This window comes from Rana temporaria, chromosome 2 (assembly GCF_905171775.1).
Source record: "Rana temporaria chromosome 2, aRanTem1.1, whole genome shotgun sequence".
NCBI lineage: Eukaryota > Metazoa > Chordata > Amphibia > Anura > Ranidae > Rana > Rana temporaria.
In genome coordinates this window covers 121,302,994-121,319,859 of record NC_053490.1, presented here as the reverse complement: position 1 = coordinate 121,319,859, position 16,866 = coordinate 121,302,994, and the positions used below count along the sequence as shown (strand labels likewise).

At 41.6% G+C, this 16,866-nt stretch overlaps 1 protein-coding gene across 3 annotated transcripts in view; it reads left to right on the top strand.

Moving 5' to 3' along the window:
* LOC120929450 (glycoprotein-N-acetylgalactosamine 3-beta-galactosyltransferase 1-like) overlaps positions 1-15,378 on the top strand; it is a 56,480-nt gene extending 41,102 nt beyond the window's left edge. For all 3 annotated transcript variants that reach the window (XM_040340881.1, XM_040340879.1, XM_040340880.1), the window contains exons 4-5: positions 6,372-7,033; positions 14,538-15,378. In XM_040340881.1, coding sequence (XP_040196815.1) covers positions 6,372-7,033; positions 14,538-14,771 — 896 coding nt within the window. In that variant the 3' untranslated portion in view covers positions 14,772-15,378. The remainder of the gene's footprint in view (positions 1-6,371; positions 7,034-14,537) is intronic.
* Positions 15,379-16,866: the final 1,488 nt, after the last annotated feature.

The following is a 16,866-nucleotide window of genomic DNA, read 5'->3' as shown; positions in this document are numbered from 1 at the left end:
ACTTTTAGCCATTCGCTTCTGTAGGACAGGCTGCTGTGAACACAGGCTGAATGTCGGACAGTTTCTGTTAAACCAGCCGATATTGGGCCTGTATGTACTAGCCTTAACTGATTTTTAACCACTTGCCAGCCATATAAGTTACATATATGGTGACAAAGTGGCACTGCTGCGCCACTTCCGTGTAGCGGATACACAACAGGAGCTGACCGGTGGGTATCGCAGACTCGATGTTCGCCGGCACCCGCCAATCCTTCAGTACAGAAGGAGAATGGCAGTCTGCCTATGTAAACAAGGCAGATTGCTGTTCTGCCAGGAGGGAAGGCATGGATCCTGTGTCTTTGCAAAGCAGGGACACGAATCCATGCTTTCCCCTAATAAAAGCAGCACACAAAGTACACTAAAACACTGGCTAGGAACACAAAACTGTAAGCTGTCTCTGACAGCCATGAACCAGTGCTAAAATAGGAAGCTAAGCTAAGAACTGACCTTTGGTACGGAGCTTCTAATAGTGCAGATATTCTAGTTCACAGGTGTCAAACACAAAAACGCCTTTAAAGTGGTAGTAGATCAAATTTTTTTTCTCCTGCAAGGCAATGCCATAATGTGCTAGCATACATTGCACTCTAGCATATTATGTGAAACTTACCCTAGAACAAAGCCATCCAGTGGCGCACTGTCACCGCTGACAGGGCTTCCATCTTCACCCGGTCTTCCTTCTGGGTTTGCAGACTCTGGCTGTGTAAGTAGCCGAAACTGTGATGATGTCACTCCTGCGCATGCACATGGGAGCCACCGTTCATGGCACAGTAATCTGAAGGAATGCCGTTCCTTCAGAACACATGCACCAGTGACGTCACCGGCTGCATCAAAAGTAAATATCTCCTAAACGGTGCACGTTTAGGAGATCTTTACTGTGCCTATAGGTAAGCCTTATTATAGGCTTACCTATAGGTAAAAGTCATGCATGGGAGTTTACTCCCATTTAAAAAAAAACAGCAATCAGCGCACAGATGTTACAAATAAAACTAAATTGATTGCAAGCTGAACACCGACAGAGGCAATCACAAAAAAACTAAAAAAATATAAATGACAAATAATAATAAATGTGCAGCGCAAATAAAGTCCTTGACTGAAGAATCAAGAATTAAGATGACACCCAGTGAAATAGCAAAAATCTTCGGCAAATGTGATGATATCCTCCACCAGTATAAGAAATGCCTCCTTACCAGATGAGATGGACCATATGTTTTCACAAGTGGTCAAAGACAGCTTGTTCTCACCATAAGGGAGATGGTGCATTGGAGTCCAATGCAGCAGTGAATAGTAGATCCAATGCGGAATAAAAAAATAAAAACACGTTCTAAGTGTAGACTGTATTTATTCCAGGGAAAGGTAAAAAACGGGGGTTCACCATACTACAGTCAATCTGGTATGTCTGCAGACAATCTGCCAGAAAACTGGCCAGTAGGCGATTGGCAATATAAAATAAAATAAAAACTCGGAGCAACAGCCACGAGCATACGGGGGAGGAGCTTTTCCTGTGACGCCACCCACCGCTGGCGAAGTCCTTTCTGCTGCTGCTCGTGGTTGTTGCTCTGAGTTTTTATTTTATTTTATATTGCCAATCGCCTACTGGCCAGTTGTTTTCTGGCAGATTGTCTGCAGAGATACCAGATTGACTGTAGTATGGTGAAGCGCTGTTTTTTACCTTTCCCTGGAATAAATACAGTCTACACTTAGAACGTGTTTTTATTTTTTTATTCAGCATTGGACCTACTATTCACTGCTGCATTGGACTGCACTGCACCATCTCCCTTATGGTGAGAACAAGCTGTCTTTGACCACTTGTGAAAACATATGGTCCATCTCATCTGGTAAGGAGGCATTTCTTATACTAGTGGAGGATATCATCACATTTGCCGAAGATTTTTGCTATTTCACTGGATGTCATCTTAATTCTCGATTCTTCAGTCAAGGACTTTATTTGCGCTGCACTTTTATTATTGCAAAAGAAAATACAAAAAACTGCGCTGTAAACCAACATGAAAATAAAAACAGTGGAAATTATCTTAAATATAAACAATATAAATACCACACTAGGTGCATAAGTATAAATATACCCACATAATTATATGTTAAATGGTATAAAAGTCCAATTGCCAAAAACTAAATGGCAGCAAAAAGGAAAAAGAAAAAGTCCTGATATGCTTCAAACAAAAGTGATTCCACAATGACAGAAACGTGAAGAAAAGCCTAATGGCACCAATATCACACGTGTCCCTTCACCAGAAGTACAAGCCTGCTTACCAGAACACAGGCTAATTGAGTCTGGAAGTCAAACACACTCTGGACTTGAATAGGTAGTTAGGACGATGGACGCGGGAAATCCGAGCGGATCCAAAGTCGATATCCTCAGTTTAGACAGCTGGAGGGTGGATGGAAGTAATCCGACTGAGTGGAAATGATCACCTCACTCACAGCGGGTATCACGTACAGTACCGAGGGAAGAAATACTTGCATAGCATAATATTGTATGCACAAAGTTTAATGTAAAAAAGTCAGATATACTCACAAAAGCATCTGAATAAAATCGCATATAAAAACAAACTGCCGGCCGGCAAGTAGACACCCGTCCTATGGGCGAAGACGTCAGCGCGTCAACTTCCCAACGATCGTTTCGTCTCACAAAGACGTCGTCACAGGGGATCAGGTGACACACTGACGCATCGCATATAAAGGAAACAACGGGAACCACGCCTCGATGTGACTTTGAGACGACGGAAACACGCTATACGATCAAACAGAATCTCCAAAAGGAATCAACCATAATGGAGAGCTGTGAAATATAAAGCGGAAAAAAAAAAAAAATAGATGACGACCAGAGAATATAAAATTACTAACTAAAATATGATTACACAGGCTAGAACAAACCAGCATGTGATACTCCGTAGGGAAAAAATTGCACCTTCACTGGCTGAATAGGAGAATGCAATTAGGTGATAATACAAGATCTTATAAGAATAGTGTATATACACCTTAAAAATATTAATTCATAGGGTGTTATAATGAAAAAAATATTAATAAAAATGATATATAAAAAATGCATAGAATCTAAGTTCCTGCATAGTATATATAAAACAAAAAATATAAAAAATATATAGCGGAGTCTCAAAGTCACACCAAGTGTACATCAATAAGACCAAAAATATGATAATTATGACATTAACAATGAATATAGGAGCAATCACGAGTTATCAATAAATGCGTTAAGGTCAACCTCAACATTTAAAGGGTCACTAAAGGAAAACATTTTTTTTTGCTGAAATGACAGTTTACAGGGTATAGAGACATAATAGTTAACTGATTCCTTTTAAAAATGATTAAAAATAGATAAAAAACAATCATATAATGTACCTGCAGTTTAGTTTCGTTTTTGCTGTTGTTTCCTGGTTCTCTGATGTACAGAGACAAAGAGCCAATAGAGGGCAGTTATGCTTTGTAAAACGAAACTGGATTGGTGCTGACACACAGTAATCACCCCTCCTTGATTAGTCACCACAGTGAGAAATCTCCCAGTACTGTGGTGATCAGGAAATAGACAACCAGGAAGTGTCCAGAACAGAGCGGAATTACAGCAACATCAAAGCAAAAACGAACAATGAGGATATGAAACCAGGACTGCAGTAAGGTAAAGGAAGCTATTTAGCTAAAAAAAATGTTTCCTTTAGTGACCCTTTAAGCCAAATGGAGTAAAACACTTAATTTTGTGGATCCAGGCCATTTCTAGCCTGGATATACTATGCACCGTTGAATCACCTCTCCATTGTGGAGCATATTTGTCAATCCCTAGAAAAATGGTTTTATCTGGGTTTTTGTCATGGACCTCCAAATAGTGCAGAGAGACTGGATGTTTTGGAAAACCTGTGAGGATATTAGTTATGTGCTCGTTTAGTCGCACACGCAAGGGTCGTTTAGTTCTGCCCACGTATTGAAGCCCGCACGGGCATTGGAGCAGATAGACGACTCTTTCAGTCGAGCATGTTATGAAAGATTTTATTTCAAACTCGAGTCCAGTGCTGGAGGAGATGAATTTATGAGTACGTCTATGATTGCATCCACTTAATGTGCACACTCTACATTTTCTACACTGGTAAAACCCAGTGATATACTCAAAAAAAACTCTCTTAATAGGGGGGGATCCAAGATGTTTGGTGCCACTCTTTTTCTAAGAGATGGAGCTCCCTTGAAAATGACCTGTGGTCTGTCTGGAAGTGCAGGTTTAAGTACTGGGTCATTAGTAAAAATGTGCCAATGTTTCCCCAAGAGTTTTCTGACACTGAAGTGTTGCACCGAATAGGTGGTTGTAAAGGGGACAATAGGTGCCCTATTGGTTCTAGGTGGCCTCTCTGTGAGTAAGTCCCTCCTATTAAGTAGAGTAACTTCCTCCAAAATGTGTCCAAGGGAGTCCTCCGAGTACCCCTTATCTACAAAACGCTTGCATTGGCCTGATCTCGGAATTCTAAATCATTAGAACAGTTCCTTTTTAACCTGATAAACTGGCTTTTGGGTACAGACCTCAGCCAAGATGTATGGGGGTGAGGCCTGCCAATATGTTGATAACACGGCGGGGATCTTTTATATATGATGGCATCTTATTGATCAACGGTTGCAAGTAAAAATCAATATATTTACCAACCCGGGACGTAATGGAATCTATACCACTAATAATAGGGCGTCCCGGGGGGCAAGTAGGATGTTTATGTATTTTTGGCAGGTAATAAATTACCGGAGTGCGTGGTGCTATAAGTACCAAAAAATCTTTTTCTTTTCTATTCAGAATGCCTTGTTGGAAACCTCTATGTACCAAATTCTCCAATTCAGTTTTATATTTAGTTTTAGGGTCTGAAGGCAGTGGTGTATTTAGGTTTTGTGCTGCCCTAGGCCTGAATAAACTCGTGCACCCCCTAATTTAAATATTACCCGCCCCTTCCTGTCAAGGCTACACCTCTTTCTGTTTAAGTCCCACCCTAAACCCGCCCCACTTTTTGAGTGGGGACACTAGTTCTGAGGGCCTGGGGGGGGGGCAATGGATTCCCTTAATTTGCAGGGATTTTCTCTCACTTCCTGTTTTGCTATGGGGCAGGAAGTGATGGGAAATTTCTGCAATTGGACATGGATGGTAAAAAATAAACTGACAGGGGCAGTGCGGCCGCTTTATGGGGGCGCTGGACTAATTTGCCTCTCAGCCCAATCCGACCCAGAGGGCAGCCATCACAAATTTTGGGGCCCCTTACACAGCTTTAGGCAGGGCCCCCCTGGAGCAGGAAAAAACAGTGTATTCTCTTCTCTCCTGAGGTAAGATAATAAGCGTAAGCGGGGGGCCCTGGGGACGATCGGGCCCATTACAGGTATAATGCACAAAAAAAAACGGAGGGGGCAGGCCTGGTCTGTAAGGGACCCTGGGGACCATTGGGTCCCTTACATGTGTAATGCAAAAAAAAATGCCTATACCCCCCTGATGGCAGACCTGCCGGCCCATAAGACTGGCACTACACTAACAGTGTAGCACAAGTCGGCGGGGACACTTTCAGTGCTGCCCCCCTGCAAAGTGCTGCCCTAGGCCTGGGCCTTGTTGGCCTAGGCCAGGATACAGCGCTGTCTGAAGGCACTTTTATTAATATTTGTCATTTGTACTCCCATTTTAAGACTTGGGCCCAGATTCACGTCTAGCGGCGTATCTCTGCGGCGGCGTAACGTATCCGATTTACGTTACGCCGCCGCAACTTAGACGGGCAAGTGCTGTATTCTTAAAGCACTTGCTCCGTAAATTGGGGCGGCGTAGTGTAAATCAGCCGGCGTAAGCCCCCCTAATCCAAAGTACGCCGCAAGGACGTCATTGGTTTCGACGTGAACGTAAATGACGTCCAGCCCCATTCACGGACGACTTACGCAAACGACGTAACTGTTTCAAATTTCGACGCGGGAACGATGGCCATACTTAACATTGTTACGCAGCACTTATGCCACCATATAGCAGGGGCAACTATACGCCGGGAAAAGCCTAACGTAAACGGCGTAACTTTACTGCGTCTGCGATAGGACAGTCAAAATTAGAAGCAGCTTGCGTTACACTAACAGTGTAGCACAAGCCGGCGGGGACTCTTTCCGTGCTGCTCCCCCTGCAAAGTGCTGACCTAGGCCTGGGCCTTGTTGGCATAGGCCAGGATACAGCGTTGGTCAGACATGGTATGTGCATCTCTGTTTCTTTTTAAACCAACTGACAAGCTTTGACTGTTCAATTTGCTTCTACGAAAGCTATTAAGATTAACGTACATGTGTAATTATTTATTTTATTTGTGTTTTTTTTTCAGATAACAGTGAAGTAAGTGATATACTTTCACAAAAAGTCAGAATACTATGCTGGATTATGACTGGACCAAATAATCTGGACACCAAAGCCATACATGTGAAGTACACTTGGGCACGCCACTGTAATGTTGCCCTATTTATGAGTTCTATCCAAAACAATAGCTTCCCAACAGTAGGATTGGAAACCAGGGAAGGCAGAGATCAACTGTACTGGAAGACCATCAAAGCATTCCAATATGTTCACAAGAACTACTTGGAGGAAGCTGACTGGTTCTTCAAAGCAGATGATGATACCTTTGTTGTAATGGAGAACTTGCGCTGGATGCTTTCAAATTATACAGCTGATCAGCCTGTCTACTTTGGGAAGCGATTTAAACCATTTGCCAAGCAGGGCTACATGAGTGGTGGAGCTGGATATGTACTTAGTAAGGAGGCCCTAAATCGCTTTGTGGAAGGTTTCCGTAATGGAACATGCAAGCACACCACGTCTGTGGAGGACTTAGCACTGGGCCAGTGTATGGAGAAAATGGGTGTTATAGCTGGAGATTCCAGGGACACTGAAAAAAGAGAAACATTCCACCCATTTACACCTGACTCCCATCTTACAGACCATTACGATAAGAGCTTTTGGTATTGGAGTTACTGCTTATATCCTATTGTGGAGGTAAAATTTACTGCTGGATCTTTGCTTTAAGAAGAATTTTAATACACTACACACTTTTATTTAAAATAATGTATAATTCTGATCAAAGTTGCTTGATTGAGCAGCAGGATAGTAACTACTATAGAAAATAGGTAGACATGTGAGAAGCAGGGGTGAGATTATAGTTTGGGTTGACAGTTTGCAGACCCGGCAAACAAATGCACACCGCCATAGCAACCAACCACCAATATTGCACTTCCTGTCCTTTAAAATTTGGTCATATGGCTTAGAAGGGCCAAAGTGGACTCATTATAAAACTGTGAACTTCCAGCAGCCATTTTTATGTGCTTAGCTGTGATAGGGAGAGCATATTTCATGATTTTTGCTGGCTGCAATTGATTTTTTTTCACAGCTTGTCCCTGTTTACATGCACTACACATTCAAGGCTGCACATGTATTGTCACAGGGCATATTTAATAAATGTTGCTGGCTGCATTTTTACAGGCCCCTTTTTGGCTTCATTTAAAGCAGCACTGAGGCTCATTTACCATGATGAGACTTTTTTTCAGGGTCGCTAGACTCCAGTTGCTGCATGCAGGCAGCCCATAAGTCTAATAGGATACTGACTGCATGAACACAGCCGCTCATCCTAGTTTGCATCATCTGAAAGAAAAAAATAAGTACAAGAACAGTGTCTACATGTTGCAAGTTTTATGTTACAGATGAGGTCTAGGACTAGAACTATTGCTCTCACTCTAACGATCGTGGCAATAACTCATATGTGTGGTTTGAACACCGTTTTCATATGTGGGCGCTACTCAAGTATGCGTTCGCTTCTGCATGCAAGCTTGCGGTTATTTTTTTACACAATGAGAGAGAGAGAATCAGTAAAAAAGTATACATTTTATTACAACATATTTAAAGGGGTTGTAAAGGTTTGGTTTTTATTTTCTAAATAGGTCCTTTAACCACTTGCCGCCCGCCAATTACAAATTGACGTCTGCAAAGTGGTTGTAGAATCCTGACTGGACGTCATATGACGTCCTAAGGATTCTGAGCCGCTGCGCGCCCCCGGGGGCGCGCATCGCGGCGATCGTTGTTGCAGGGTGTCAGTCTGACACCCCGTAACACCGATCAAGGTAAAGAGTCTCTCACGGAGTCTCTTTACCACGTGATCAGCCGTGTCCACGGCTGTCAATAGGAAAAGCCGGTAATTAGCTTTTCCTCACTCGCGTCTGTCAGACGCGAGCCGATCGGCTGCTCCTGTGACAGGGGGGGTTTGTGCTGATCGATCATCAGCACAGCCCCCCCCAAGGATGCCCACTGGACTACCAGGGATGCCCACTAGACCACCAGGGATGGGCAAATAGTCCACAATAAATAAAACAAAATAAAAAATAAAGGATGCCACCCTAGACCACCAGGGATGAGGAGGACACAGACAATGGATGCCAATCAGTGCCGCAATGAATGCCAATCAGTGCCCACAATGGGCATCACTGATTGGCAGGTATTGTTTGGCACTGATTGGCATCCATTAGTACAACACATACAATAGTGCCCATCTATGCCCATCCGTGCCACCTATCAGTGCCCATCCATGCCGCCTATCAGTGCCCATCCATGCTGCCTATCTGTGCCCGTCCGTGCTGCCTATCCGTGCCCATCCATGCCGCCTATCCGTGCCCGTCCGTGCCGCCTATCCGTGCCCGTCCGTGCCGCCTATCCGTGCCTATCCGTGCCGCCTATCTGTGCCCATCTGTGCCACCTATCTGTGCCCATGCGTGCCGCCTATCCTAGCCCATCCATGCCACCTATCCGTGCCGCCTATCAGTGCCCATTCGTGCCGCCCATCAGTGCCGCATATTAGTGCTCATCAATGCCACCTCATCGGTGCCCATCAGTGCCACCTTATCAGTGTCCGTCAGTGCAGTACCATCAGTGCCCATCAGTGAAGGAGAAAACGTACTTATTTACAATGTTTTATAACAGAAACAAAAAAAAAAGTTTTTTTCTAAATTTTCGGTCATTTTTTTATTTTTTTTGCAGAAAATAAATATCCCAGAGGTGATCAAATACCACCAAAAGAAAGCTCTATTTGTGGGTACAAAATGATAAAAATTAAGTTTGGGTACAGTGTAGCATGACCGCGCAATTGTCATTCAAAGTGCAACAGCGCTGAAAGCTAAAAATTGGTCTGGGCAGGAAGGTGTATAAGTGCCCTGTATGGAAGTGGTTAAGCTAGTTCATTGTTGGTTCACTAACCTTTTCCTTTGATTTCCCTTCTAAATGTTTTTTTTCTTTGTTTTCTTTGTCTAAATTTCACACTTCCTGTTCCTCCTCGGTAAGCTGTTCTGGCTGACTGACCCCCAGCCAGAACGGCTCGGATGATGGGGGCAAGCTTACTGAGGAGGAAAAGTGAGAAATTCAGACAAAGAAAAAAGAAGGGAAATTTAGAAGGGAAGTCAAAGGAAAAGGTTAGTGAACCAACAATGCACTAGCTTAAAGGAACTTATTTAGATAGTGAAAAACAAACCTTTACAACCCCTTTAACAAAAACATATAAACAACACCCTGTATGGTCACAGTTACCCAATAATGCAGTTATAGAGGACTGGACCTATGGTACAAAGATTAATTTAATATCGTATCAAGGTAAGAAAAAAATTCTGATCCAGCAATGCCTCCAAAAACGTGCTTGTCATTGTGTTTCACTAAAATATTAGCTTCCTCAGGACATATACTGGGTAGGTGCTGGTATATTTAAAAACAAGAGAGTACATGTATAAGTATTTAGTGTACTATATATCTATATAAGTATGAATTATGATTGTTGCAACATTTCTCCGGGAGGAGTACAAGTACAAAGACTAATTACATATAGACATAACAACGTGTATGCTTGCCTGGTAAACTTGTGGCTCAAGGTGTGGGGGAACTTGACCAAACTCTCTTGTTTTTACTTAACGGGGCTGTATACTTACCCATTTAATAATTTTGTCCGGTATCCATGGGCCATTTTTGGTACTATTGGTAAGCACCATTCATATATACTCTCTGGATATTTTCTTTTGTATTTCTTCTTTATTATATATATCCTATCTAAAGGGTCAATATCTGACTATTGACTTGGTTTATTTTTAGATACTGTATTGAACACACTTATAGTGGGAATTTGTGACCACTTACTGCTGCGTGTGATTTATATCCAAATACTTATACATGACTACTATATATCAAGTGAGAGCTAAGTTTAATACAAATCGGTTTTTGAACTGGGGGACCTTTAGAGTAGCATCCTAATCTGTAACGCATATACTTGTTTTTTGTTTTATCTCTTGTAGTATATCTACTATAGACCATGTGGGATATCCATGTAGGGTATATGTGTATCCTACTACCATAGAGACACATATGCAATTTAGTTTTTTTCGGTTGTCTGTCAGTTTGGTCAAATTCTCCCACAACTTAAGCCACAAGTTTACCAGTCAAGCTTACATGTTGTTATGTCTATATGTAATTAGTCTTTGTGTATATGTACTCCTCTTGGAGAAATGTTGTAATAATCATAATTCATACTTATATAGATATATAGTACACTAAATACTTATACCTGTACTCTATTGTTTTTAAATATACCAGCACCTACCCAGTATCTGTCCTGAGGAAGCTAATATTTTAGTGAAACCCGTTGACGAGCAAGTTTTTGGAGGTATTACTGGATCAGAAATGTTTCTCTTACCTTGATACAGTATTAAAATAATCTTTGTATCATAGGTCCAATCCTCTATAACTGCATTATTGGGTAACTGTTTCCATACAGGGTGGTGTTTGTATGTTGTTTATATGTTTTTTTAAATATATTGTTAAAAAAAGTATACTTTTTTACTGATTCTCTCTCTCTCTCTCGTTGTGTGCCCACAAAGTTCGCAATTTTTTTTTAACTTGGTCAATCCTTGAATATGCCTTAACAAACAGTGAGAAGGCAAGCATTAGTTTGAAGAAGACATGCAATGTCTCCTCTGCAATAAAATACACCTACTTGCCTGTTTACTACCTTTTCTGGTGATGTAAAATTAGCTGGCCATGCATTGGTACATGTTCCACATGGCAGTGCCCAGATCCCCAGACACTTTTTTGACAACCCCTTTCCTATTAGTCTTGGAAATAGTCAGAATTGATTATCAAGATCCGTCCTCTCATAGACTTTAGTGGAGTTAGACTTAAAGGGCCAGATCCACAAAAGGGATATGCAGGCGTATCTACTGATACGCCGTCGTAACCCTGTTTCTATCTATGCGACTGATTCACAGAATCAGTTACGCATAGATATTCCTAAGATCCGGCAGGTGTAATCGTTTTACACTGTCGGATCTTAGGATGCAGTACCTCGGCCGCCGCTGGGGGCATTTCTCGTCGAAATTCCGCATCGGGTATGCAAATTAGCACTTACGGAGATCCACAAAGCGGTTTCCCTTCGCAAAGTCTCCGTAAGTTGTTAGTTTGCAAATGCAAAATTAGGACTGCTTTTACAAAGTGTAAAGTTAGTACACCATGTAAAAGTAGACCCTTCTTTCCCGCGACGCTGTCAAATTTTTAAAAAAAATTTTTTTTTCCCGCCGCATCTCATTTTTTTTCGGGCGCGATTCACAAAACTCGACGCAACGTAACTTCGCGCAAAGCACGTCGGGAAAATCGCGTCAGGAGCATGCGCAATACGTCCGGCGCGCCTAATTTAAATGGGACTCGCCCCATTAGATTGGGCACGCCTTGCGCCGGACGGATTTAAGTTACACCGCTGAAAATTTCTAGGTAAGTGCTTTGTGGATCGGGCACTTAGGTAGAAATTTTGCGGCGGTGTAACTTAAATCCCAAAAATTAAGTTGCGCCCGCTGTACGTGGATCTGACCCTAAGTTCTGAATCTTTAGGCTATATGGAGGGGTGTGCAACCCCCCAAATTGGGCACATTTGTTGGTCTCCAGTGAGAAAGAAAGCAATGTAATACACCAACCAAGAGAGTGGTTGAATATGCAGGTGTGATCTAACTGCACTTAGGAAAGAAGAACTGTGTGCAAGTCAATCCATGGAGAGGAAGGAGGGCAGGAGGGAAAAGTAGAGGGATGCCTCCAAATAGAAGCAAAGAAGGTAAGTGGGGCATTGTGGCATGCAAAGCAGGTATGGCTGAATGAGCAAGATTAAACCTGCATGGTTTAGTCATTATGAGTAAAACGTGGTCTAGTTTAATTCACATATTTTGAGCAAATGTTTTTCTATCTGGGAACTGTAGTTTTTAACTCCATAGTTTCCTCTTGCAAAAGTGTAAATTTTATCCTGTGAGGTGTCCCATTTGTAACCAGTTTAATAATATGTTTCTGTTAGACAGTAGATAGGATGGTGGTTATTTAGAAATTAAGGCCATTTTAAAACCTGCATACTTTAAGGAAATGAAAAGATGATACAAGCAAAAAAATAAGCATAGTAGGAGATGTTGGGGTTGCTTTTCTAAAAATAAAAAGACTGTTCACTTTGCAAGGGAAGTTGTATTTTCTAAGGGAATGTTTTCTAGAGACTAGTGAATAAGGTGAAGCTCTGCTGGCTTCCATCATCCAATCATGTGCAAGCATAAATGCTGTTTTATTATATTCCTTACACGTGATTAGGTATTCTTTGTAAAGTGATATTTCACCAAATTTACTACGTTCTGAGGAAATATCCCTTGCGTATTGCATAGTGAACAGCCTATTTGCCTTTCCTTAAGTCAACCCCATGATGTGCATATCAAAGGGCAAGTCATTGATCTGCATATTAGAAATGAACGCATTACCTTTCTAACAGTGTAACAATATTGTTATATTTAATTTTTAATAAAGCCTGAAATTGTTGTTTGCAGGCTTTATTCCCTCCTTTGTTAAAGCAAACCTGATCTGATCTGAAACATGTTTAACCACTTGACACCCGCACGCCGTCATATGACGTCCAAAACGGGGACCTGTTATCCTAGGTGGACGTCATATGACGTGATGGGCTTTGCGGGGGGATATCTCAATGATGCCTGCACCCGGAGGCATCATTGAGATATAATTTTTTAGCGGCGGCGATCCTGCGCACCGTAAGAACGATCATAGCGGCGGTTCCGCCGCTAGATCGTTCTTACAGGCGGCGGGAGGGGACATCCCCCCCTCCCGCCGCCATCCGGTGCTTCTCCGGGCTCTCCCGTCCCACCGGGGGCCCGGAGAGATGATCGCCGTCCGCCGGATGTTTGCCATAGAGAAGACTGGTGACCATCTGGTCACCAGTCATCTCTATGACCGTCGGAGGCCCGGGCGCGATGTAATGACGTCACGCCCGGGTCCCCGTAAGTAAACAAACCGCAATTGCGGCTAGTTTGAATGAGATCTGTGAATTTTTTTTCACGATCTCATTCTTTCCAGCCTGGAGGAGAGATGTGGGGTCTTATTGACCCCGCATCTCTCCTTAAAGAGGACCTGTCACACACATTCCTATTACAAGGGATGTTTACATTCCTTGTAATAGGAATAAAAGCGATTGAAAAAAAAAAGTGTAAAAAAAAGTGTAAAAAATAAAGAAATAAGTAAAAGAAAAAAGAAAAAAAAATAATAAAAAAATTAAAATGCCCCTGTCCCCGGTAGCTCGCGCTCAGAAGCGTACGCACACGTAAGTCCCGCCCACGTATGTAAACGTCGTTCAAACCACACATGTGAGGTGTCGCCGCGTGCGTTAGAGCGTGTGCAACAATTCTAGCACTAGACCTCCTCTGTAACTCTAAACTGGCAACCTGTAAAAAAATTTAAGTGTCGCCTATGGAGATTTTTAAGTAACGAAGTTTGGCGCCATTCCATGAGTGTACGCAATTTTAAAGCGTGACATGTTAGGTATCTAGTTACTCGGCGTAACATCATCTTTCATATTTTACCAAAAAATTGGGCTAACTTTACTGTTTTGTTATTTTTTAATTTATGAAACCATTTTTTTTACAAAAAAAAGCCGTTTGAAAAATTATTGCGCAAATACGGTGCAAGATAAAAAGTTGCAATGACCGCCATTTTATTCCCTAGGGTGTCTGCTAAAAAAACATATATAATGTTTGGGGGTTCTGAGTAATTTTCTAGCAAAAGAATGAGGATTTGTACATGTAGGAAAGAAGTGCCAGAATAGGCCCGGGAAGGAGGTGGGTTTTAAAGCCCGGTATTGAAGTGGTTAAGTGAATGAAGTGAGGGTACTTTGTGGAAATCAGAGTCCCTCTATCTTTGTGCAATCTTGGAAATTGAACTTCTACCCAAATCCAGATAAAGCCTTTCCTTTTCCTGGTGCTAAGCAACTGCCCTTAGATGGGTCATTAAATTCAAATTATTTGAAAATAATCTAGGTATAGGTCAAAGTCTTCTGTGCATATTAGAATCATCTGTCCTAGTACTAACATTTGTCATGAGTCATATACATATTGTGTAATGTATTGTGTTCAATATAGTTTCTATGAATCATATATATTTTTCTCCTCTTTAGGGTCCTCAGTGCTGCTCAGATCTGGCTATATCCTTTCACTATGTTAATCCTGAACTCATGCATACTCTGGAGTACTATGTCTACCACCTGAGGGCATATGGATACCAGTATCGCTACCAGCCCAAACTGTCAAAGGCGGCAGACAAGTTACCAATGCACGAGGAGGTGGCCAATATAGACAGATTTCCAGTACAAAACACTAAACACTCAAATGACACAGCCACTTCCTCATGAATTGGGTGTGTTATAACAAGTGGATTATGTAGCACATTTTAAATGAAGAAATACGTGCAATGAATAATACATTTTATTACCACATGTGAATAAATCAGTTACTGAGAATCCCAAAGACAGAAGATGCGGAACAATTAAGAAGGCTGTGAATCAAACTGTGAGAAGATCACGATCTCAAAAAACATTAATTTATGTTCTATCTGCATTAAAACCCTGAAATAATGTGATGAAGTCATGTTAACAAGTGTTTTTTGCAGCAACACAACTGAAGCAGATCAATCTCTTGAATTTAGCTGCAACAAGCAGAACTGTTGAAAGTTTGTGAGATCATAATGTACAACTATTTTTATAGTGGTTATTATTTATTGAATAGATTGAGACTTCAGTTTATTGGAAAGGGGTTGTACTGAAGCTGTCATCAGTAAGAAATATATTTATCTTTATGATTACTGATTGGGGTATCGGGAGAATAATTTGTAAAGTGCCTTTTTTTTTATATATTGCAAATTGTAGTTTATTGAAAAGGGGCTGTCAGTTCTTGTGCCCCATAACAGTCAAACCTCAAAGCATAAGTGAAAGTTTAATTAAATTGGCTAAGTTGGAACTATTGGAGTGTGTGTGAGATCATAATGTGATAACTGATTAGAGTTATTGGGAAAAGACTTTGGGGTTTCTTTACTAAAGCTGGAGAGTGCAAAATCAGGCCCACTTCTGCATAGCAGCTTTTAACCTCAGCTTGTTCAATTAACCACTTCAACCCTGGAAGAATTGGCTGCTCAATGACCCGGCCATTTTTTCGATTCGCACTGCATCGCCTTAACTGACAATTGCGCTGGCGTGCGACGCTGTACCCAAACAAAATTGACGTCCTTTTTTCCCCATAAATAGAGCTTTCTTTCGGTGGTATTTGATCATCTCTGCAATTGAATTTTTTTGCACTATAAATGAAAAAATAGGGACAATTTTGAGATTTTTTTTTTTTCTCAGTTTAGGCCGATATGTATTCTACATATTTTTGGTAATAAAAATTGCAATAAGCGTATATTGATTGGTTTGCGCAAATGTTATAGCGTCTAGAAAATAGGGGATAGATTTATGGCATTTTTATTATTATTATTTTTTACTAGTAATGGCGTCAATCTGCAATGTTTATTGGGACTGCGACATTATGGCGAACAGATCAGACACTTTTGACACATTTTTGCGACCATTGGCATTTATACAGCGATTTAGTGCTATAAAAATGCACTGATTACTGTACAAATGTTACTGGCAGGGAAGGGGTTAACACTAGGGGGCGATCAAGGGGTTAACTGTGTTCCCTAGTGTGTTTCTAACTGTGGGGGGAGGGGACTAACCTAGAGGAAATTACAGATGGTTCCTAGCTATTAGGTACTCACAATCTGTCTTTCCTCACAGAACAGGTATTTGTGTTTTTACACACATATATCCCTGTTCTTCTTCTTCTCGTGCCCACGATTGCTCATTCCGACCGGCGGTCACGAACCTCGGCACTCCCGCGATGCAGCAGGCGCGCGTGACTCCAGCGGCGCACAGGCGCCTGCTGTCCCGCTTAAAGGGACCGGCATACAGCTACGGCGGTTCGCGGTATCGTGCTGACCTGACGCCGTATAACGACGGCAGCTGGTCGGTAAGTGGTTAAGCTTTGGCAGTAAAACCTGTAAGCTGATTGTTTTTTATACAGAAGTGAGAATGATTTTGCACCTTCCTGCTTTAGTAAATAAACCCCTTTGTATAGTGCCTTATTTATTGAATAGATTATAGACTTTATTGAAAAAAAGGTTGTACTGAAGCTGTCATAAGTTAGAAATATATTTATCACGATGATTACTGATTAGGGTATCGGGAGAATACTTTGTAAAGTGCCTTATTTATTGAATATGTTGCAATTACAGTTGAATGAAAAGGGGCTGCCAGTTCCTGTGCCCCATAACAGCCAAACCTCAAAGAATAAGAGAAAGTTTAGTTAAAGGGTTTGTAAACCTTGTTTATTTTTTTTAAATAACAAACATATCATGCTTGCCTCCACTGTGCAGTTCATTTTGCACAGTGTGGCCCCCGAACCTCGGCTTCT